Raw genomic sequence first — 23,249 nt, 5'->3', positions numbered from 1 at the left:
AGGCCCCCCGACCGCCGTATGCAGATAAGCAGCTGGCGTCGCAAAGGCTCACGGGGAGCTCTCCGCCCCTTCCGGTTTTTGCCCTGTTGGAGTTGTCGCGAGAGTTCTTCGGCCGAACGCCGGAAGCAGCTAGTTGCTCCTGAGCGGCCGAAGGGGCGGGCTCGAGGGCTGGAGTGTAAGCGGCTCGCGGCTCGCTCGGCGGTGCAAGATGGCGGACATCTCCCTGGACGAGCTCATCCGGAAGCGCGGAGCTGCGACGAAGGGGCGGTGAGCAGCCTTTTCTCCCTTCGGTGCTCAGGGCCCGCGGCCTAGCGGGGCTCGGGGCGGGGGAGGGAGCGGCCCGGGAGCGACGCGGAGCGCCGTCTGCGCCCGCCCCCTGCCGCAGCCGCGCTCCTCATTGGCTAGGCCCCGCCGCCGCTGCGGGCCCGGCCGCCCGACCGTCCACTGGCTGGAGGCGCCGTCGCCCTGGCGGGCCAGGGAAGCCGCTGGCCGCGGCGGGGCCGGGGCGCCCGGTTCGTGGGAGCGGCCCCGGGGGTTGGGGTGGGGGGTGGGGGTCGCGCTGGGGCAGGTCGCGCGGGGGGAGGGGCCGTCCCCGACGGAAGGGTCCGGGGGGGGGTCTCCGCGCACGGCCCCCTCCCGTGGGAAGACCGGCACGTGGGCCCGGCCGCTCCAGGATATCTGCTCGGCCTTAGAGTTAGGACGACTGAAGTGTAGCGGGGAAGTGAGTTGCTCGGACTCCTCCGATCTGTTACCGCCACCGCCGAAACCGAGACTCAAACCCAGACCTTCGTTTCCAAATCCTGCGTGCGCTTCCCGGCCCCGCTGCCTCTAACACTCGCCTCCGAGGTGCGGCGTTTCAAGTTCTGCAAGCGCTTTCAAGTATCTCTTGTCCCATTTGCTCTTTTCGCAACCGTACCGGCCAGGTACTGCTATTTTCCCCATTTTGCAGATGAAGAGCTTGAGGCCGGGAGAGGTTAGAGAGACTTGCCCGGGGCCACGAAGAGCTGAGAATCGGGGCTGAGTGCCCTTTAGCAGCTGGCTGAGTTGACCTCAGGCCTGGGGCAAAAAAAAAAAAAAACAGGTGGAATTGGCTGGAGGTTGGAGCTTCTCGATGCTTGTAACTCCCAGTTGTCAGAGTAGACTGTCCTGGATCTGAGTGAGGAGATGATTTGCAGTGATGTGCCCCAAACTTCCTCTGGACCCTTAAGTATTGTTAGTCCTTTCCAGCCTTTATGGGCTCCAGTTCAGCTGTATGAAGAAGTAAGTGGGAACGTGGCCAACAGTTCTCCGGCACTAATTCAGGTGTCTTCCTAAACTGGCTGTAGATACTGTTTTCTCCCATGTCATTCACCCAACAGATGTTTATTAATATCCCCCTGGTGCCTGTAGCTAGAAAATAGATCCTTGCTGTTGCTAACTGAAAGGGAGATTTCCCCCCCAGCCCCCCACCCCCACCCACATATCCACTGCACCTGCTGCCGCCTCTGCAGAACTCAGCAGCCCAGCACTCCACCTGGCTACTCCTTTGCAACAGGCGCACAGGAAGTATTCATTTGCGCAGCTGTTCTCTCCCAGGTCCTCCCCTCCGATAACTGGTGTGGAATTGGTGCTGGGTCCTCTGGCCACTTGTGAATCCATCTGGGTTTCATAGATTTGCTGGACAGTTGCTGAATGAACCAGCTTCCCGGGACACGCGCATATGCCATCAGCTCCCCCACGGCCCTGGCTGCGGACGGTCTGTACTGTCTGTTGGGTCTGTACTTTTTTTTTTTTTTTTTTAGTGTGGAGGTGCACAGAGTCTCGTGTGGGGCACTGGGTGGGGGATCCGTGGGATGAACACCTGTCTGCGAGGAGGCAGGCCCGGTGCCCTTCTGGGCCCGTTGTTGGGTTCTGTGCCTCCCTGGCGAGATGACTTCTGAGCTGGGCAGCTCCCTCGTTTGTAAGACTGGTTCCTGGCAGGTTGCTGAGAAGATTAGATAGAATACAAAAATGTATATTTTAAAGTTTGTACCAGGTGGTGAGTGTTCAGCAAATGTTGGCAATTATCGTGGATCTTTCCTTAAAGGAGTAGATGCCCAAACCCCTCCCTCACCCCCCCATGCGGGGTTGGGGGGGGGGGGTGTCGGTAGGTAACCCTGGAGTCAAACTGTGAAGTTTGAGTTCCCTTCTCTCACTGTCCACGTGAGCTTGTGCAAGTTACTTAACCATTCCTTATCTCTCTTATTTATAAAATGTGGAAAATTCTTTTCTTGGGTGACTGTCAGGACTAAGTGAATTAATCTGTCTATAGTACTTTCAGAGTATTTGATGGTTCTAAGTGTTTGATACATGTTAGTTATGGTCATCATTATGGAAGGCTTTTAAGTAAAGAAGGAACATCCAATTTTGTGCCACGATACGTGAGATAGTATTACTTTGCTGTCATGTGAAGATTGGAGGGGGGACCGTGCAGACAGAGACTAGTATGCGTGCTGTGTTTGCATTAAACCTGGTGGAAACTTCATTTTTATTTTACTTGCAAAACCAACAGAAGCCACAGCCAGGGTGTCCCTGTCAAGAACTGAAAGGTCTGAGCTTATGTCAGTGAACAAATGTCATTTCCTACAGTAACTGTATCCTGTCCTACATGCTTGCTGGAAGAACTGTCCCCTTCCTGGGACTGTGGAGTGATGGTGCATGGAGGTCCCAGGAAGAACTTTGAGCTTGATGGTTTATGTGGAACCTGTGACTGTCCCCGAAAACGTTCTTCTTCTTAGTGGAAATAGCAAACGAACCGGTGGAGATGTAAATCACCTCTTTCCCCACAGGTCATGGAATGTATTCATTCTTTAGAGCAGTCTTTCTGTTTTGTGTTCATCACACCTTGTGAGCCAAGAAAGGGGTCATTCTTGTTACTACCTGCCCCCCCCCCTTAATCAAAAGATTTCCATGATTAATGTGAAAATAGAGAAAGGGAGAGAATGATACTTCACTCAGCCATGGCGGGGCGCTGTCCTTCCCCCTGCACAGAACTCCCCGGGGACTTCCGTGGCTCAAGGCCCACGGATGAGTCTCCCCAGGAGGGCACTGGGCACCAGCTGCAGTGCGGGCCCGTTCTCGTCGTTTTTTTCCTTAAGATCTGAGCATACTGCTGGTCACGTTAGCAAAGTCGCCCGCTCTGAGTTTAGCTCGCAGATGACCGCTGTCCGTCCACTGCCGCCTCCTGGTTAGGGAAGGTTCATCTAAGGTGGCAGGCAGCCTTGGTGGGAAGGTTGGCCCTTGAGTATGCTGGAGTTGAGCAGCTCTGGGCCAGATGCCCTGTCTGGGGAGTCCTGGGAGCCACGGGGAAGGAGGTTGGTCGGCTTTTCAGGCCAGGGCTCTCTGTTCCTGGTACTTGGGGTTTGTCTCCTTGTTGAAATAAGATAAAGGAATTGTAGACCTGAAGCAAAGAGGAGGAAAGTTAGTCGTTATGTAACTTGGAGGGGAAGAACTGTGATTTAAAACAAAACATCTGCACAAGAGTCTCTTGGAGGGTCAGGGGATGGTATCTTGTTTCTTTGTGTCCGTGAAGCCCTTAATTCAGAACTGACTCTCATGTAACAGAACTAAAGTGTGTTTCCTCCACATAAAGACGACCTCGACACACATGAACCGTGACCCAGAGATGCCCGTGGATTAAAATCCACTTTATAATAACAAGCCAGGGCCCCACTAATGGGCCTGGATCCTTGGGCTAGACATCTGTCCAGAGCCGGCTCGGGTCAGGGTGTGGGGGAGAGCACCCGGGCTCCAGTGGGGTCCGGGCAGGCGCTGAGATTCCGGGGTGGGGGCATTGGCTCTCACCCACAGCGCTCTCTCCAGGACCCCGTGGGGCTCCGGAGCCAGGGCAGAGCCGGGTGGGGCAGTTCAGAGTCCAGAGACTTGCTCAAAACCTCCCCCGCCCCTTCCCAACAAGTGCTGAGGCCAGAACGTGTTTCGGGGACCTCGGGGCGAGTCTGCAGTGAGGCTGCAGGCGGAAGCCGGGCCAGACCAGAGGCTCCGCTGAGGGGCTGGGCTTTGTTAGGGAGCCCTCGGGCGGTTCTTGGAACCGGAGGGTAACACCGCGGACTCTGTGTTTTGGAGACCCGGACCTAGCGGGAGTGTTTATTTGAAAAATTCCTGATGACTAATGCCTGCCTTGTACCCAGCGCTGCTGCCCGCCGGGATGAATGGCTGTCCTTTCATGCAGGAGGAGGGGCGGCGATTATAAAAAGCCTGCACACTGAAGCCCCTAAAGCTGCTGGGAAAGGAGCTGAAAGGACTGGGGATTGAGTGCGGGGGGCTGCGGGGAAGCGGCTCACTCGCGCTCCCGCATCCACAACTACATGCCCTCCCTCCCCGATGGACCTTTTGTGCTGTTCACGGAGATAGAAAGACCGGCCCGGCCCGAGGCATCTCGGTGGCCTTTCCTGCCAGACAGGCAGTGTGGCACGTGGGGCCAGAGTGAGCACGCCGTGCCACGCTCGGTGTGTGTGTGCTCACCCCCTGGTCACTAGGGAGTGTGCTGTGGTCCTGGACGGGTCTGGGGGCCTAAGATCTTCCTTAGCCTGGGACAGCACTCCCCCTTCTTCAACTCCTCAGTCTCTGGTCTTTATCCTGGACCCGTGCTTCATTTATTGGTGCTTTAAGTAGATGCAGTGAAGACCAGCCTTCACCAGGACGTCCTCCGTGAAATGTGGATAATAACCTAATGCTCACAGTTGTGAGCGCGAAGGGAGAATATACGGGGGTGGGGCAGCTGTAGGGTCCCTGACACCACTTGGCGGGAGCTCACAACTGGAAAGCCCTTTGAGCCTTTTTTTATTCCCCTGGTGCAGGGCTGACCCAGGTGAGGAGATGGCAGGGTTTACAGAGGCTCTCAGTGCTGCAGGAGGCGCGGGCTTGGGAACAGGTCCTTGTGATTCAGCGCCGCCGGCAACTTGGGCTTGACCTCCCCCAAGGAGGGAAGCTTCCGGCCAGCCGGGAGGCGGTAAGGGAGAGGCGAGGAGGGAGTGCTCAGGAGGGCGGGAACCGGGGAACCCACCGGAGCTGCGAGGGCAAAGAGGCTGCAGGCTACGGTGGGCTGTTTGTGTGACCTTTGACACCCTCTGCTCTTCCCAGACACCCGGGTGGGGGGGGGCGCATCTAAGTCTTCTCGCTGCCCCACAGGTGTGTCTGGCGGCTCTTGGTGTCCCCACAGGTGTGAGCCTTCCTCTCCTAGAGCGGGAGTGCTCCTCACCATGCTCTCTGTGGTGACTTGATTCCCCAGCCCAAAGCCTGTGGCTTCAGAGAGGTCCCCTGTGTGATAAGCAGACAGTTTTATCTGGAGTGCTTTCCACCGACACTGGTTTCTCCTGGATCTGGGCAGTAAAGGTTGATCAAAATCCTTTTCCCCATTTTATGAGTAGGCCTTCAGTCGTAGCTCCTGGTCTGCACGGACAGCCTGTTGCTTTTCTTTGATGGGTGTAGGAAGATGTAGGGAGCTGAAGGCATTAAAAAACAAACAAAAACAGTGGGGTCACCTCACCAGCTAGTTGGGCCTGCGGGTAGGGCTTTATTAGGAAGCGTGTGTTGTTCCCTCCATAAACACCAGGGGCCCCTCCAGTAGCTGTGGGTTTCGGTGCCGCCAGAAAGCCCAGCTCCACTATTGCCGAGACCTCGCTGACCCTGAAACTGAGGGCAGGCCACTCCAGGGGGGTGGGGGGGTGCTGTCTGTCCCTCTCTCCCTCGTCATGCTTGCTGGCCTCCCTAAACACCCCAGCCCTTTGGCTTTGCCTTTTTTTTTTTTTTTTTTTTTTTTTTTTTTTAAGCCCCTGCCTCTACAGGAGAAAACGGGACAGGGACGGACAAGCAGCCCCACCCCCACCTTAAACCTAATCGGATCAGTTCTGTAAATGATCCTTTCCCTCTCTCTTCCACCCACTTCCTGTATAGACCCACTGGAAAGTATTTAAATCCTAAAATAATTTGCTGTTTTCCAAAGAAAATTGGTCCACGCATCACGGTCTCGGGCAGTGTTCTGGCATGCTGGGGGCAGCAGGTGTGTTTCCTCCAGTCTAAGGATAACTGGGTGAAAGTCCAGGCTTGCCTTGGCTGGTTCTTTGGGTACGCTCCTGCTGTGAGCACGGGAGCTGCGGGACAGTCCCCAGGCGGCTGCGGAGGCCCGCGGGAGTACTAGGAGGCCTCCTGGGAGGCCTGGACACAGATGTGGGAGGCCATACGGGAACTTGTTTGTTCAGCAGAATTTTGCCTTCTGACACCAGGTCCGAGATTCTGAACACTGCCGTCTAATCCAGGACCACCTATGGAGTCAAAAGTGCAGATGCCCAGGCCTTCACCCAGATTTTGGATTTAGGAGCTGTGAGGACGGAGTCTAGACAGCTGTGTTTTTAAGCAGCTCCACCAGAGTTTCTAACTTAGCTCAGCCAGGTTTCAGCACCGCCTGTAAAGCACTGGGCCCTGAAACAGAATGAGCCCCGACCTCCCCTCCCAGTCCAGTGGGGAAGAGAAAACAAGCAGATGGAGTTGGAGGCACAGAGGAGGGCTGTCCCGGAACAAGCAGAGAAGGAGGGTTTCCCTCAGAGGAGATGTTGCCTTGGGAGCCAGAGTCCCAGGCAGGGCACCCGCCGCGAGGGTGGGGGCAGTGGTGGTGGCGGCAGCGGCTGGAGTAGACCGGCCTCGTGGTGTGGTGGGCGGGGGGGTGAGGGAGAAGCTTGTGGACCCCAGGAAGGACTTCCAGGATTGTACTTGGAAGAGCCTTCTCTTTACTCACGAGCCACTGAAGGGCCAACAGAGGAACCCCGCAAGCAAATGAGGCCTGTGTAATGGAGTTTGGTTCATTTCCGATTTTAACAGTTTCTGGATTTGACATTCTTGTTGTTGCAGAGTGTGATAAACACGTACTTGGTTTTATCCCTGGTTCCTGGCCCACAGTTCCTAAAACCCTGAGTTATAAGGGTGGTAGGAGCATCTTTTGTTCTAATGAGGTAGCTTTTGCTGGGTCCCTGGCTAGCTTCAGAATGGGGGCTGGTCACCAGGAAGACCTGGGCATGGTTCATTGGAACTTGCAGTCCTCCCCGCCCCCCGCCCTCCAGGGAGAGGGAGGCTGTCTTCAATGGCCAGCCATTCAACCTTGCTTACATAATGGAACCTCTATAAAAACCCCTGTACAGTGGAATTTGGGGAGCTTCTGGGTTGGTGAACATGTGTATGTGCTGGGAGGGTGGTGCACCCCAAGAGGGCATGGGAACTCCACACCCCTTCCATTTGGCTGTTTCTGACTTGTATCCTTCATAACAAACTAATGGTAGCGCGTAAACTGTTTCTGCTGCATTCTGTGAGCCACTCTAGCAACTTACCGAACTTGAGGAGCGGGCGTGGGTCCCCTCAGTTTTAGTCTGTCAGAAGGATGGGAAGCCCGGGACTTGGGAGTGGCATCTGAAGTGAGGGCCGTCTTGGGGGACTGAGCCCGTTACCTGTGGGGTCTGTGCAGACTCTGGGTATGTTGTGTCAGAGTTGAATCATAGGACACCCGGTGATGTCCGGAAGGTTTGAGAAGGGTTGATGTCAGGAGAACACCCACACTTTTGGTGTCAGAAGTGTTGTGAGTGGAAACAACTCAGACAAAGTGGCTGTTTTTCTTTTCCACCTGTTAGCGGGTGGCTCCTGCTCCCGGCCCAGTGGGGATCTTGTGCTGGCCCTGGAGACCTGGACCACCGAAGGCAGGCTGGTGTCTTCTGTTTACCATTGGATCTCTCCAGGCCTGTTTGACCCACCCCACAGGGTGCTGAGAGGGCTGACTGAGAGCAAGCCTGTGAAGAACTTTGGAAACTGAAGTTGTTCTTCCCCTGTGTGGGGTTACAATATTTGGGGGATACGCCTTTTTTTGGGACCAGCCTCATTTGGAGGTTATTGTTCCTAATGACGTCTCAGAACACCTGGTCTAGGGAGGAAACCAGTGTGTTACCTGGTGATCGAAACCGCCAGGCCCCTCTTCCGAATTTTATTTGCAATGCAAAGTTAAAAGTCATGAACCAGAAAAGAAGTTTCAACATAAGCCTGTTTGCTCAGCGAGCAGACTTCTGATTTCTCCAGAAACTCCCTCTCTTCCCAGTATGACGATGGCTCTACTTCCATGGGCCGCTCTCGACACCCAGATCCACCTAATGTGCAATTTGTACTTGCAGTCTCAATGCCAGACCAGGAATTGGAGGTGTTCGATCTCGTGTTGGGACCCAGCAGAGCCTTCTCAGCCAGCCAGCACGCACAGCCACCTTCCAGCAGAGGTTTGATGCCCGGCAGAAGATCGGCCTCTCGGACGCCCGGCTCAAGCTGGGGGTCAAGGATGCCCGGGAAAAGCTTCTGCAGAAAGATGCTCGGTTCCGGATCAAAGGGAAAGTGCAGGATGCCAGAGAGATGCTGAACTCCCGCAAGCAGCAGAGCGCGGTGCCCCAGAAGCCCCGCCAGGTGGCCGATGCCCGGGAGAAGATCAGCTTGAAGCGGAACTCCCCAGCCGCCTTCATGAGCCCACCCATTGGGACAGTGACCCCTGCCCTGAAGCTCACCAAAACCATCCAGGTAGGCGTGGCTCTCCTGGGAAGGCGGGAACAGGCGGTGGGGGCCAGGAGTGTTTGGGCAAAATGACAGCTCTCCCAAGTGTTTGGATAGTAACCCTGTGAGGGAGGCGGGGTTTTCAGCGAGTGTCCCGGAGAGGAAAGGGGGCTGCGGCAGAAGTAAGTGACGTTCTCAAGAGAGCTAGCGATGGAGGGAAGAGCAAGGAGAGGACGGACGCCGTGGAGCACGCGCTGTGGGGCAGGCACTACACCTATGACCTTACTTATTTCTCCTGCAACTCTGGGATCATTACCCCAGTTGTTTGTTTTGTTTTGTTTTTAATTTATTTTTGAAAGAGAGAGGGCGTGAGCTGGGGAGGGGCAGAGAGAAAGGGAGACACAGAATGCAAAGTGGGCTCCAGGCTCTGAGCTGTCGGCACAGAGCCCGACGCGGGGCTTGAACTCACAAGCCGTGAGATCATGACCCGGCCTGAAGTCAGATGCTCAACCGACTGAGCCACCCAGGCGCCCCATTACCCCAGTTTTATAGAGAAGACTCGAGGTCTCAATTGTGAATTATGGTGCCCAGGGCTAGCACAACCGGTGAATGGGAGGACCGGGTAGGAGCCTGGTCACACCCAACTCCTTGTCCCATGCCCTGGCCGCTAGCACAGCTACCCAGGGGGGCGAAAACAGTATCCTTCAACCTTCACAGCAACCTTGGTGACAGGAGTAGCGGCTGCAGATGTATCGAGCCAGGCTCGTCAGGCAGGATGACGAGGCTTTCTGTCACTCCTGCTTTGGACATGAGGCACTCCAGGGCTTTTTACCACAGACCCAAACTGAGCGCTACCATACTTCACGTTCAGTGATTCCTGACGCATGGAGGACACGTGTGGACCCCAGGGGATGAATTCTGGTCTCTGGGTTTTCTAGGTTCCACAGCAGAAGGCCATGACACCCCTTCACACCCATCCTGCTGGAATGAGGATCAATGTTGTCAATAATCACCCGGCCAAGCAGGTGAGAGAGAGAGTGTGTGTGCACACCTGTGTGTTTTGATGGACTCTTCTGAGTGGATGAACTTAGGCCTGGCCAAGGTTCCCAGTGTGAAGAATTGGAGAAATTACATTTAGCTTCTCGCAGTTTATGACTTTTAAAAAGAAATTTCTTATGGGGGTGGGGAGGTGAGTATTTAAGGGGCAGAGAGGCAGATTGAGAGTCTTCTCTTTTTTATTATAAAAGTAGTATGTGCGGGGGGCGTTCGGGTGGCTCAGTTGGTGAAGCGTCTGACTTCAACTCGGGTCATGGTCTCATGGTTCGTGGGTTTGGGCCCCGCGTTGGCCTGCTTCGGATTCTGTGTCTGTCTGTCTGTCTGTCTGTCTGTCTCTCTCTGCCCCTCCCCAGCTTGTACTCTGTCTCTTTATCTCTCTCAAAAATAAACATTAAAAATAGTAGTATGTGCTTAATACAGAACACTGCAAAATAGAGAAAGATTAAAAAGGAAAAAAAAGTCCCTCTTGGTCCTGCTCTCCAAAGCCAGCTGCTATTGAAATTCTGCCCTGGTTCCTTTTGTTTTAAGTGTCATTATTGTTTAGTTAATGCATAGCTGTAGTTGTGGTTATATTATTATTCGATTTTTTGTCATTCTGTTTGCACTTTATAACTCAAGCACTTCTCTGATTCACGTTTACTGTGAACGTTTTTAATAACTGCATAGTCCTTTGAGTTGATGTTCCAGTTAAGCCATTTTCCTGTAATTTTCACTGTTAGAAATCCTTCTGTGAACATGGTTGTGGCTGGAGCTCTTTCTAGGGGTTGGATTTATTTCTGTAGGCCAGACTGCCTGGGATGGACTTTCTAAGCCAAGATGGTAAACAAACATCGCAAGTGTTTCTAGGTGTTGCCCACTTGTGGAGAGGAAACTCTAATGTACCTGGAGGTTGCAGCACTTTCGTGGGGTCCTTGTGGGTGAGGAGCCAGCCTATCAGGATTTGAACCCTGGCCTCCCGGGCCAGTCTCCCCAGGCACCCCCCCCACACACACCCGCTTTTCCATCCATCATTCACCTCCATGTCTTGCTGTCCTTGTTCCAAAGGTCTGTCGAGAGCCTGCAGGCCACGTTAGCTGTTCTTTCTTTCTTTTCAGAATGTGTATGACCTGGAGGACGATGATGACGCTGTAGCTCCCATTCCCAGTAAACAGATGAAATTTGCAGCCTCAAGCAGCTTTCTCCACCACATGGTAAGGCATTTTAGGTTTTTCCTGCACTCGCCATGCATAGCAGATCGGGTGGGTGGGAGACGTGGGCGAGTGTATGGCCTTTCAGTTCCGAAATCTTTCTTCCTTTGGGTCCTAAGGTTTTCAGAACTGGAACTGGTCCAGTGGCTGGTTTCATAAGTGCTGAGACCAGAGTGGCCGGTGATCGTGTTCAGGGGCCCGCAGCTAGTGAAGTGTGGGGCTACACCCTCCAGTTGCTGCTGGAGGCACTTCGGGGGAAATGTGAGATCACACGGGAGGGAATCCCGTTTTCTTTCCTCTGTGGCAGAATGTTCTGTGTGTTCTCCTTCCCTCCAATTCCATTTTTGAAACTGGACTGCCTCAGTCGGTGTGAGCAAGAATAAACGACCTTGCCTGTGCTCTCCACCACGTGCAGCCCGCTTGCAGGGCAAGACTGGGTGCTGGTCAGATGCCACGCAGAGAAGCAGAGAGAGCAGTATCTGGAATGGCAGGGAGGCCGGCGTCAGCGGGTATAGCCAGTTACGGGGAGGGCGGCCAGGGGCCACCCGAGCCAAGGGCCTTTGTTGGGCCTGCAGAGACCCAAAGACTCCGTATTGTCACTGCGTTGAAATGTGTGGACCGGTTTGCACCTGGTTGCCACTGAAGTTCTTAAAGTGACACGTGAAGCTGAAGGTTGCCGATTTGTTGCAGGCACTGGGCCTTTGCACTGGTTGCATTGCTGAGGTCTGCTGCCGGGGGGGTGTCGGCTGGCTCGGTTCGTGGCTCACCCTGGTTGAAAAAATGCAGGGTTTGCGTGAACCAATTTAAGACTCCCCTTCCCGCCCACCCGGTGAGGTGGGTACTACTGTCGTTCCTGTTTTACAGATGAGGAATCAGGCACAGAGAGGTTAAATACAGTCAGTATCACCCAGCTTATAAATAGTGGGTCTGAGGTTCCAGCTCAAGCAGTCTGGCTCCCAGGCCCTGCGTGTAACCCCTACACTCACTGCACTGGCTCTCAAGACTCAGCAGCTTGAGAAATGTGGAGTCGAGCGTGAGGAGTGGACACGTCATTTGATTCAGAGAAGCTGGTGAATCAGCCCTGCCGCTTCTGCCTCCGACGTCTTTTTCCTCAGACGCGCTAACACCCGGGAGTTGACTGGCTTATATATCCAAGGGACCACATCCCCCGTCAGGGGCAGCAGGGGAGGGAGGGAACTGCGTCTGCTGGTCTGCACCTACCAACTCTGGCAGCCTGCCCCTGACGGTCTGGGAGCTGATCGGGCCAGGGCTCTGCCTGGTGTCTCTGTGCGGTCGAAACGGGGACCAAAAAGCTGGGAGTCTGGGCCTTCTTAAGAGCGGGTTCCTGTGCCTAGCCAGCGCAGAACTGATAATCAGCCCATTGTGTGAGAAGCAGGTCTGGGAATGAACTTGACCCCAAACTTGTCGGCCTATGGCTTCAGATCAGGCCTGCATGGAAGTTTCTCACCAAGGACTTCTGCACTAGAGAGTGGCTTCTGTGAGCACAAACTGTGTTTCTCCCCTCCCGCCCGTTCCTTGGGGGAAGTCCCTGGCAACCTTTTTTGGCTCCAGACCTCTAAGGGAGTTGCGGAGCCGGGAGGGCTCGGGGGTGGCGGTCGTGAGCCCCTTAGGGCTTTTCTCTCCCCTTCTTCTCTAGCCCCTCAGATTCCTGTCTGCCTCTTGTTTAGGCCGGGCTGAGCAGTTCCAAGTTCTCCGTGTCCAAGGCCCTCCCTCTCACCAAAGTGGTTCAGAATGATGCATACACAGCTCCTGCCCTCCCCTCCTCTGTTCGAACAAAAGCCTTGACCAACATGTCTCGGACGCTAGTGAACAAGGAGGAGCCTCCCAAAGAGCTGCCGCCTGCTGAGGTGAGGTGAAGGTGAAGGAGAGAAAGCGAGCATACCAGTGGAGAGTCAGGCCGTGCTGGGTGGGCGGTGTGTTGTGCGTACCGTGTCGCGTCCTCACGGCACCTCCGTGAGGTAGGCAGACGTGGCCACCTCCATTTCACAAGCGAGCAAACCGAGACTCGGTGGCCCCTGCCCTTCGGTTGCGTGCAGGCGAGTGGGGTGGACAGAGGTGCAGACAGAGCAATTTTGTCTGGCGGTAGAACGGAGGTCTGTCCAGAGGAGAGCTGCCGGGAGCACTGAGGACAGAGCATTGGTCCCCTGGGCAAGCGGGGAAGGCTTCAAGCAGAAGGTCCACCTGAGCCGGGTGGGTCTTGAAACATGAGTGGCATTCCGTGGAGAGGCTCAGAGGCCTGAAAGTGTCTGGCATATCGGGGAGGTGATGAGAGGTTCCGGCCCTTAGCATGGGGTGGTGGGGCCTGATCGTGACGGGCCCTCTAGGGGGGTTTCCTCTGGGCCTTCCTGGCCGCTGGCCCAGAGCACGTGCTGCTGTTGAGCGCATAGCTGTTGTGTGACTTCTGGTAACTGTCTTGTCTGGCAGCCTGTCCTCAGCCCCTTGGAAGGCACCAAGATGACAGTGAACAATCTGCACCCTCGAGTCACTGAGGAGGACATCGTGGTGAGTACTGTATCCTGCCAGAATCTTACATCTCAAGCCGCTTCTGTGTCAGGGGCCCCCAAGACCACCGCCAGGTTTGCTGGTTCTTTAGGAGGGCTCACGGGACCCCGCGTGGAGTCACGTCAGGCCCAGGGTTTATTACAGGATCCAAAGCAAAATCAGCAAAGGGAAAGGCTCGTGTGGCAAAGGCTGGGGGTCCAGGTGCAAATTTCTGGATTCTTCTCCCGTGGAGTCAGGATGCACTCTCTTTCCCAGCAGCCAGTTGTGACACGTGAAACCAGGGAAGCTCATTACAGATTCAGTGCCAGGGTTTTTATCAGGAACTAGTTACGTAGGCACCCTCTGCCAGTGCGTACCAGCATTCCAAGATGCCCCGGAGGAAAGCAGGTGTTCAGCATAAACCACATCGTTTGCACAGTTTAGGCTCAGTGAACCACTCTTATCGATTAGGGTGGTGGGCGTCCCAAATTCCAAGTTCCCAGACACCAGCCAGGACGCAGCCTTGGAAGCCGGTCTTTGAGAAGATAGCAGTCGGACCGGCTGTGTCAATTCTGTTCTTCACAGCTTCTAAATCAGGGCCAGGGCACCGTGCTGGATGGGTCTCGAATGAGATCCTCTTGTTCCGTGGCGTAAAGTCCGGTGGTTCTTATCTTCCTGTGAGCCTTTGGAACTTCTGCCTCCTCCAGGGGTTTTCACGATGATTCCAAAGTAGAAGGAATGGGATGGATTGGTGTTGCTTGGTGGTTGGCTTTCTAGATTGCCCTGGTCTGTCCTGTCCCACCCTTAGTTCGTGGACAGAACCTAAACCTGGGAAGCAGGCGGCTGGGTCCAGCCGGCACTGCTTGTCTGCCTCGTTTTCATTTGGGCACCAAAAAACCCCACCATTAGTTTAAAAGTCCAGGTCCCCTTTTAGCTGCGAACTGTCAGATCACGGAATGAACGCACCAAATTCAGTCACAGCCCATAGTGGCCGCCTCGCTTGACAGTGGTTTCGGTGGTGAAACGTGACTGCTGTGGGATGGCTTTGAGAAGGAAGCAGGCTCACCAGTGAATGGTACGCACGGTGGAGGTTGTAGCCTACTTTGCCTAATACTTCACGAATTAATAAGGGATTAAAACATTTTTTTTCCTGATTACAGAAGTAGTAATAGCTACCATTTATCGAACACTTGTTTTTGTTTTTCTTAAATTTATTAGAGAGAGAAAGATAGGCACACACACGCAGGGGCAGGCCGGTGGGGGGGTGGGGGGAGGCGTGGGAATCCAGAGCAGGCTCCGCATTGTCAGCACAGAGCCTGACACGGGTCTCCATCCCACGACCATGAGATCGTGACCTGAGCTGAAATCAAGAGCCAGACGCCTAACCGACAGAGCCACCCAGGCGCCCCTATTGAGCACTTACTAGGTGGCAGGTACTTTGTATGCAGGGTCGTGGAAACTGACTGCCTGTGCTCACCACCACGCAGAGTAACCGCTGATAGTAGCCACCCTCCCATCTTTACCGACACAGGTAATGTGTGGAGAACAGCAGTAATGAAGTTGGGATCACACTTAGTGTTCAGTTCCACATTTTGGTTTTGGAATTTAACATTTTCCACTTTATCATTAAAAACAAATCATTCCTTGGGGCGCCTGGGAGGCTCGGTCGGTTAAGCGTCCGACTTCGGCTGAGGTCACGATCTCACGGTTCATGGGTTCGAGCCCCGCATCGGGCTCTGTGCTGACAGCTCGGAGCCTGGAGCTGCTTCGGATTCTGTGTCTCCCTCTCTCTGTGCCCCTCCCCCACTCACTCTCTGTCTCCCTCTGTCTCAAAAATAAACATTTAAAAAAAATTTTTTTTAAATAAAATAAACCAAATCATTCTGTGACTTTTTTGTAAGCCTTTTTGTCCTCATAACAACCTTGTGAAGGGAGTTACTAGTGCAGAAACGGCATGGGTGGGAGTCGGCCTCCGTGGGCCATTTCCATGTTCCCTCTCTGGCCTCACCTCCTGCTCTGCAAGACACGATGAGGCGTCAGAGGACACGGTGCTGGCAGTGACGTGTACAAAGCACTGCCCTGAAAAATGACTTCACTTGGGCTTTCAGCAGCCCTGGGAAGTAGGTGAGACCTTCCTTTTTTTTTCCCCCCCAGAAGAGAAAACTCATTGTCAGAGAGGTAACTTGCACATTCCCAGGTGACATAGCAACCACTACCTGTGATGAGCCTACATGTTCCTTTTCGTGACAGAGCTCTCAGAGAAATTCTCTGTTATCCTTGTTGAGACAGTGGATGCCGAAGCAGGACTTTGGGATGCCCTGCTGGGGGCGGAGGGACTCCAAGGCTTATAAGCCCAGAACCATTTCTTGCTGCCAGCTCAGCTTGTCCCCTCGTCTGGTCCCACAGTGAGAGGCACCTAAAATCGCACCTCCCTGAAATCCTGGGCATTGGGCATATTCAACTGGAGTGTAGCCACCAGTCTACCCAGAGCCCCCTGGAGTGTGTGAATGGCAGGCAGGCAGTATAATGGCCCCAAATTCTCCTATGATGATGCTAACCCCTCTTGTTCTTTGCAGGAGCTTTTCTGTGTGTGTGGAGCCCTCAAAAGGGCTCGGCTGGTCCATCCTGGGGTAGCAGAGGTGGTCTTCGTGAAGAAGGATGATGCCATTACGGCATATAAGAAGTATAACAACAGGTGTTTGGATGGTGAGTCCGGGAGAAAGCAGCCACCTCACCGTCCTGCTGCTCGTCGCTATCAAGCAGCAGGCCATCAGAGTGGGCCTTCCTCTGAGATGGGGGGCGGGGAGGGGCTCCTGGTTCGTTCATCCCTCTGGGATTTCCTCTGCACCAAGAACATAGGGACGTGCAGCACCCTGGGCTGCCTGTTTTATAGGTTTTCATCCAGCTCTAGTACATAACTCTAGCAAGCAGAGAAATACCATTTCTCCATGGATAGTTCTCTTAAGAGGTCTTGCCGGGGAAGCCAAGAGTCCTAGCCGCCTCCTTCCAGATGTTGGTCTGATTACTGCTAGGAAACAGGTTCCTAAAAGGCCTGAAGCCTTGTCTAACTGTTAGCACCTAGGTGAGCTCTGCTTCTAGGGAGTAAGCTACTGATTTTACTGAGTTCAGAGTCACATTGTTCATCTCGGGTTAGCCTGTAGAGAGAAGCTCTGTCTGCCATGCCACTTTTCTCCACTGTTCTGTTCTTTCTGTGTTTATTGAATAATTTGTGTATTTATTGCGTACATCGATGCAGAGACTAATAGACAGCTGGTGGAGTTTTGACTTGCGTTTCCCTGATGGTGAATGATGTTGAGTGTCTTTTCATGTGCATATTCACCATTTGTATATCTTAGAGAAATGTGTATTTGGGCTCTTTGCATACTTGTTGAGTTTAAAAGAATTTTTTTTTAATGTTTGTTTCTTTATTTTGAGAGGGTGGGGATAGAGGGGGTAGAGAGACAATCCCAAGCAGGCTCTGCGCTGTCAACACAGAGCCCAGTGCGGAGCTTGATCTCGTGAGCCGTGAGATCAAGACCTGAACTGAAATCAGGAGTCAGATGCTTAACCAACCGCGCCACCCAGGCACCCCTAAAAGAATTCTTTATATATTTTTAATATGTCTCTTATCAGATAAGTGATTTGCCAATAGTTTCTCCCATTTTGTAGGTTGTCTTTTCACTCTTGTATTGAATGTATGCATTTACAGGTGTACGTTTTCCTCTAAGCAGTGCCTTAGCTACATCCCATATATTTTCGTATATTGTGTCTTTATTTTCATTCACCTTTGAGTATTTTCTGAATTCCCTTGTGATTTCTTCTTTGACCTGTTGGTTATTTAGAGCTGTTTTGTTTAATTTTCATATATTTGTGAATTAGCCAAATTTCCTTCTGTTCCATAAGTGTTCAAGGAGAATATGTGCTTTGCTGCTGGTAGATGTCTCTTAGGTCTAGGTGACTTATAATCTTCTGTTTCCTTTTTGGTCTTCTGCCTGGTTGTTGTATCTATTAATGAAAGTGAAGTATTGAAATCTTCAGCTATATTGTTCACTTATTTAAATTCTGCTGGTTTTGCTTTGTGTATTTGAAGGTCTGTTGTTAGTTGCATTTATGTTTATAATGGTTTTCTCCCCGGTGAATTGACCTTTTATCATTACAAAATGTTCCTATTTGTCTCTAGATAACATTTTTTGTTCTAAAGTCTGTTTTGTCTTATATTAGAATAGCCACTTCAGCTTCCTAGGGTTGCTATTTGGGTAATATTTTTATTTCCATCCTTTCACTTTCAACCTTTTTGTATCTTTGAATCTAAGGTCTGTCTCCTATAGACAGCATATTGTTGAATTTTTTTTTTTTTTTTTAAATCCGGCCTGACCGTCCCTGCCTTTTGATTGGATTAATTAATCCATTCACATTTAATGTGGCTTTTTTTTTTTTTTTTTTACATTATATGAATATTTTCTAGTGTGGTATTTTAGTTCCTTTAACATTTTTTTCACCATATTTTTTGAGTCACTGTCTTACTGCTCAAGGGTTTATAGTGTTTGTTGTCACTTATCAGAGTCTATTTCAGATAAATACCGAATTCTAGTGAGGTATAAAAATGTTACTCCTACGTGGCTATATTCCTTCTTCCCCCCTTTCTTGTGCTGTTACTGCAGTGCTAGTCACATAGCGTGCAAAGTAGCAGCGCAGTACTTGTCACAGTTAATCTTTCATAGACGAAGTAGAAGTGTGTATATTCACTTTTGAATTCTTTTTTCACTTAGTTTTGTCACGTAAACATTTTCCTTTACTGCTTCACAAAGAAGTTTAGACTGCGTCACAGAGTTCAGTGTCTCCCTTCCTTTCGGTTCTCGTCTTCTGCTAGAAGCAAGGGATGTTGGCCACTTTGCATTTTGGTGCTGTCATTGCTGAGGTTTCATAGCCCTCAGCCTGGGATCCCCGAAGCCTGGCCGCTCCATCCCCGGTCACGGTCACGGAGCCAGAGCTGCCAGTGGTGGGTGCAGAGGTCACAGCCCTTGGCCTTTTGTCCTAGGCTGAAATCTCATGGCAGAGCTTTCTCTTTTTTGCTCTTTTTCAGGACAACCAATGAAGTGCAACCTTCACATGAATGGGAACGTTATCACCTCAGACCAGCCCATTCTGCTGTAAGTTCCAAAGGCGGTGGTGCTGGGGACAGAGTGGAGCTTGTCTCCTTGTTTACTCTGTGTGACTGTCTCTTCTCCTCGGGGTAACTTGCCTGCAGAACCGCTTCCCTCTGTTCCGTTTCCTCCGCTCTGCTGGCAGGCGGTCAGTCGGAGTGCTGAATTTTGTACAAAGTGAGACGTCTTGTCATTTCCGCAGGGGTTGACCCCACGAGCTAGCGTTAAGACCTTGTCCTCAGCTTTATAATTTAGAAATACCTCAGAAGGAAGTGGAGAGCAGGCCACTTGTGTCCTTTGTACAGCTGTGTGCACCACCCAGGTGATTGGAAAACTCCCACCTCCTTGTCATTGACCCTGATGGAGACAGTACCCGGTGCCAGCCCTGTTTTTTTTTTACACCTGCACGTACATGTCTGGCCCAGGACTGAAGATTTTTCAGAGCCTGAGATGCATAAAATGTAGCCTGGCAGGACATCTTTTATAGATGAGGAGACAAAAACCTCAGGAGGATATTAGACTTGCCAAGGTCGGTGGGGCAGGCAGACGGACGTTGAAATTTAGAAGGACCAGGATTTGAACCTTAGATGTTGAATTGTGTGATTTGGACAAGTTTTTAAAGCTGTATTCCAGGAATAAGTTGTATTCTGAAAAATGAGGGTTTTAATGACCTAATAAGTTTGGGAACCATTGCGCTAAACGGAGTGAATTCAGTTTCTGTACTTCAAGACTTCTCCAAATCCATACTAAGCTGATGTGTGTGACCACCCCTCAAGGACATACGGAGTGTTTCCTAAACCCAAAACCCCTGATCACAACAGGCTACAGAATGTAATGAGATCAAGGGGTGTGGAGAGCGTTACGTTCAGCGCCCAGCTTTCGTAACCTGCTTGGTAAATGGTGGGTTCCCTCCCCATCCGAGGGAGAACTGACAAGGATTTTGACTCTTCTCTGCTCTCCACAGACGGCTGAGTGACAGCCCCTCAGTGAAAAAGGAGAGTGAGTTGCCTCGCAGGGTGAATTCTACTGCCTCCTCCAACCCTCCTGCCGAAGTGGACCCTGACACCATCCTGAAAGCGCTCTTCAAGTCCTCAGGGGCCTCTGTGACTACACAGCCCACAGAATTCAAAATCAAACTCTGAGCAGGGGAGTGAGGCAGCCAGAAGCAGGGGCAGAGGAGGGTGGCTCTGTTTCCTAAAGCGAAGCTTGTGACCAATGGGCCGTCGGACTGGAGGCCCCTGAGCGTGGGAAGGGTCGCCAGGGGTAGAGAGCTTCCTCGCTGGACGGAACCCACCTTTCTGTGTTGTGTTCTACCCTGTGCTCCTCTGTGCGTTAATGTTTCCTGTAGTCTGTCTCTTCTCCCTCCACCTCATCACCAGGGTAGGCTTGTGTGGCTCAGAGCGTCTCTACCCCTAATTTGAGCCCCTAATTTGAACTGATTCCTTGTCTGAAAATGATACCCTAAATCCTCTGGGTGGCTTTCGTGTGGCCCCTTGGAGTGCAGGGAAGGGCCTCTTTGAAGGACACTTTTTTTCTCCAGGAGGCGAGGAGTTGCCTCCCCTTTCTTGTTTTTAAACTTTCAAGCGGAGTGAGGAAGGGCGCCCCTGCCATCCTAGCGGAAGCCGGGTCCGCTCTGGAGCTGGGCCGCTCACCTGCCTGGTCACTGCAGGCGGCCTGGGTGCTCTCACCGCGACTGGCTCTAGGCCCGTGCGGTCGGGAGGGGCCACGCGGCAAGGGCGGCGGGGGATGCTGCTGCGCCACTAGGAAGAGCCTCCCCGGCCCTTGGCTTCGAGGGCCTGTGCCGTCTCAGGTGACTTGGTAACTTCTCCAGTTCACAGTTCCCATTCTTTGGGTTATGCCTAGTGCCCCGCCCCAGCTCTCAGCCTTCTCAGTATCGTTGCGGGCAGGGGCTGGCCACCTTCCCAGTGCTCACCTGGCACGGCACTCTTCATACCTTGGGTGCAAGGCTTGGGTGCAAACGCCAGCTCTCCGCTAGTTGGGTTTGTCTTGTTTTTTTATATAAAGGTCTGGCTATTATTGTTCTGTGACACTGAGGGTCTGGGGGATTATTTGAGTGGGAGTGATGTCTTGCTCCTGGCTTTTTCTGGCCTCAGATGCCTACAGGACAGTGGGGATGCTGAGAGAGGCACAGATCCAGCCACCACCAAGGGGCACTGTTCCCATTGTTGGGAGTGACCCATCCATTCGTGACCAGAGGGGTCTTTTCCTGCCTTGGCAGTGAAGGGCACAGGAGTGGTGGGTGGCCTTGGTGGCGGGGGGGTGGGGGGGGGGGGGGGGGGTGTTGAGAGAGCAGAGCAGCCCTTCCAGGCAAGCTGGTAGGTTGTTCCCTCAGCGTGGTTCCAGGCAGTTGGGGCAAAACCGTAGCCCCCAGGGGCAGCCCCTGAATACCAGGACAGCATGGCTCCAGGGGCATTCTCCGTCTCCGCCTCCGCTGCTGCTTTGTTGGGACTTCGAGGGAATCCAGGCTGGCAGAGCTGGAGCGACCTGGGCAGCAGGGCTCTGGAGCGCTACAGAATCCGTAGCGAGTGCTGTGAAAGGCACAAGTCTAGGAAGTAAAGGGGACCTGAGACACTAAAGAGTCTTTCGTGGCCTGCTTGGGGCCAGCCCAGTGAAGAAGAATCCGGAAACTCATGTTTTCAGAGTTCTGTCGGTAAGCGGGAAGGACTCGGGCTGTGAACACTGTGCAGCCCTCCAGCTCTGAGGTTCCTTGGGCCTTAGGAGTCCAAGGAATGTACCTGACGGTGCCCCAGCTTCCAGTTCTCTAAAGGATGCTGCTTTTGTTCCTTTCTTCCCTTCTCCCCACTTTGCACGGGTGCAAACTTAGTTCTCCTCAGCAGCTGGAAGACATTCCTCCTACACTTTCCCCTTCTTGATCCATGAGAGCACCCACAAGGCAGTAGGACCTGGTGTTTCAGGTACTGGGGACAGTCGGATCACTCCTTGGACTCTGCTTCAAGTAGGGATGGTAAATCGCCTGCCTGCATATGGCTTCGCCCTCCCCCCCACCCCCCACCCCCACCCCCCGCCAGTCCCGGGCCAGGTGCTCCGGTGATCACAGAGTTCACGGAGCCCAGCTGCAGCCTCTTGGCCATCTGGGCCCTGTCCTCCGGACGGCCGTGTGGTCCTTTGCAGGGTGGAGCCTGTTGGCCTCCCCTGCTTCGTAGGGTGTCGTCATGGGAAATGGAAGAGAAGGTGATGGGCCAATCCTTGTGTCCCTCCACCTCCCACCCCTCCACATTCCTCACGTGTATCTCTTGTTCAGAAGGAGAGGAAGAGACATTAAGGGATAGAGGAGACTGTATGTTACTTACCCATTTCTGAATAAATATTTGTTATTCCTACCTTTGAGCTGTCCTTTCTTAAAAGATTATGAGTGGCCTTGTGGGACTTGGCTCTAGAAAACGGGAATCGGCCTCTGCTTTACTCCTCGCCAGATGTGACCTTGCGCAGCTCCTCACAGGACTTGCCGAACCCCAGTTTCCTCAGTCTGGGACGTGAGCGTGAGTCTGTGACGCACCAGGCACGGTGCCTCAGTATATCCTGGGCCTGAAATGCCTCACTGGGTATCCGGCATCGTCAGCCGTAACATAGAATCAGGTCTGTTCGTGGCGAACAAGAGAGCCCGAATTTGGCCTTGGTTTGAAGTTCAGCTCATCAGCGAAATTGACCTTAGACCAATTACGCATTAGAAAGAAAGTAATTTGTTGATGGTGTGTGTGTGTGTGTGTGTGTGTGTGTGTGTGTGTGTGTGTGTGTGTGGTAAAATACACATAAGATTTACCATCTTAACCATGTGTGAGTGTGTGCTTCCGTGGTGGTAGATACATTCACGTTGTGCACCTGTCACCACCATCCTCCCCATAACTCTTCCTCTCGTAGAACTGAAATGCTATTCACATGAAACAGCAACTGCCCGTTCCCCCCCCCCCCCAACCCCTGGCAAGTGTTAGTATATTTTCTGAGATTCTGACTACTCGCATAGGTAGAATCCTGCAGTGTGACTGGCTTATTTCATTTAGCAAGATGTCCTCAAGCTTCTTCCAGGTAGCATACATCAGAATTTTCTTTTTAAATTGACGAATCCTACGTGGTACGCGTATACCACATTTTTCTTACTCATCTGTGGACGGACAGCTGGATTGCTTCCATTTTGTAGCTATCGCGAAGAATGTTGCTGTGGACATGGGAATACAAATTTCTCTTTAAGACCCTACTTTCAATTTTGGGGGTCCATACCCAGAAGTGGAATTGCTGAATCATGTAATTCTATTTGTAATTTAAGGAACTGCTATTTCAGTTACCACAGTGGCTGTACCGTTGCACATTTTCACATGGCTTTATTATGGTATTAAAAGTGGAGGGGCGCCTGGGTGGCACAGTCGGTTAAGCGTCCGACTTCAGCCAGGTCACGATCTCGCGGTCCGGGAGTTCGAGCCCCGCGTCGGGCTCTGGGCTGATGGCTCGGAGCCTGGAGCCTGTTTCCGATTCTGTGTCTCCCTCTCTCTCTCTCTGCCCCTCCCCCGTTCGTGCTCTGTCTCTCTCTGTCCCAAAAATAAATAAACGTTGAAAAAAAAAATTAAAAAAAAAAAAAAAAAAAGTGGAACAGCTCCTCTTCTCGAAAGGTGGGATGGAAAACTTACCTTTATCCTTTCCACTAAATACAGCCCTGGAAATTTTATTTTATTTTTTTTTAACGTTTATTTATTTTATTATTTTTTTTTTTTAGATTTTTTTTTCAATGTTTGTTTATTTTTGGGACAGAGAGAGACAGAGCACGAACGGGGGAGGGGCA

The 23,249-nt window shown here is 52.4% G+C and overlaps 1 protein-coding gene across 2 annotated transcripts; it reads left to right on the top strand.

Moving 5' to 3' along the window:
- Positions 1 to 108: 108 nt before the first annotated feature.
- POLDIP3 (DNA polymerase delta interacting protein 3) lies at positions 109 to 21,798 on the top strand. 2 transcript variants are annotated; one of them, XM_003989354.6, is made up of 9 exons: positions 109 to 267; positions 8,184 to 8,574; positions 9,486 to 9,572; positions 10,698 to 10,793; positions 12,479 to 12,658; positions 13,236 to 13,313; positions 15,869 to 15,998; positions 18,376 to 18,442; positions 19,401 to 21,798. In XM_003989354.6, exons 1-9 carry the CDS (start codon positions 209 to 211, stop codon positions 19,576 to 19,578), a joined length of 1,266 nt encoding a protein of 421 aa, XP_003989403.2. In that variant the 5' UTR covers positions 109 to 208; the 3' UTR covers positions 19,579 to 21,798. The 2 variants fall into 2 exon arrangements, with proteins under 2 accessions (XP_003989403.2, XP_023113320.2); XM_023257552.2 differs by lacking the exon at positions 9,486 to 9,572.
- Positions 21,799 to 23,249: the final 1,451 nt, after the last annotated feature.

The sequence above is a fragment of the Felis catus genome, chromosome B4 (genome assembly GCF_018350175.1).
Source record: "Felis catus isolate Fca126 chromosome B4, F.catus_Fca126_mat1.0, whole genome shotgun sequence".
Classification (NCBI taxonomy): Eukaryota; Metazoa; Chordata; class Mammalia; order Carnivora; family Felidae; genus Felis; species Felis catus.
Note: the sequence above shows the minus strand (reverse complement) of the source record. Positions and strands in the feature narration are given on the sequence as shown.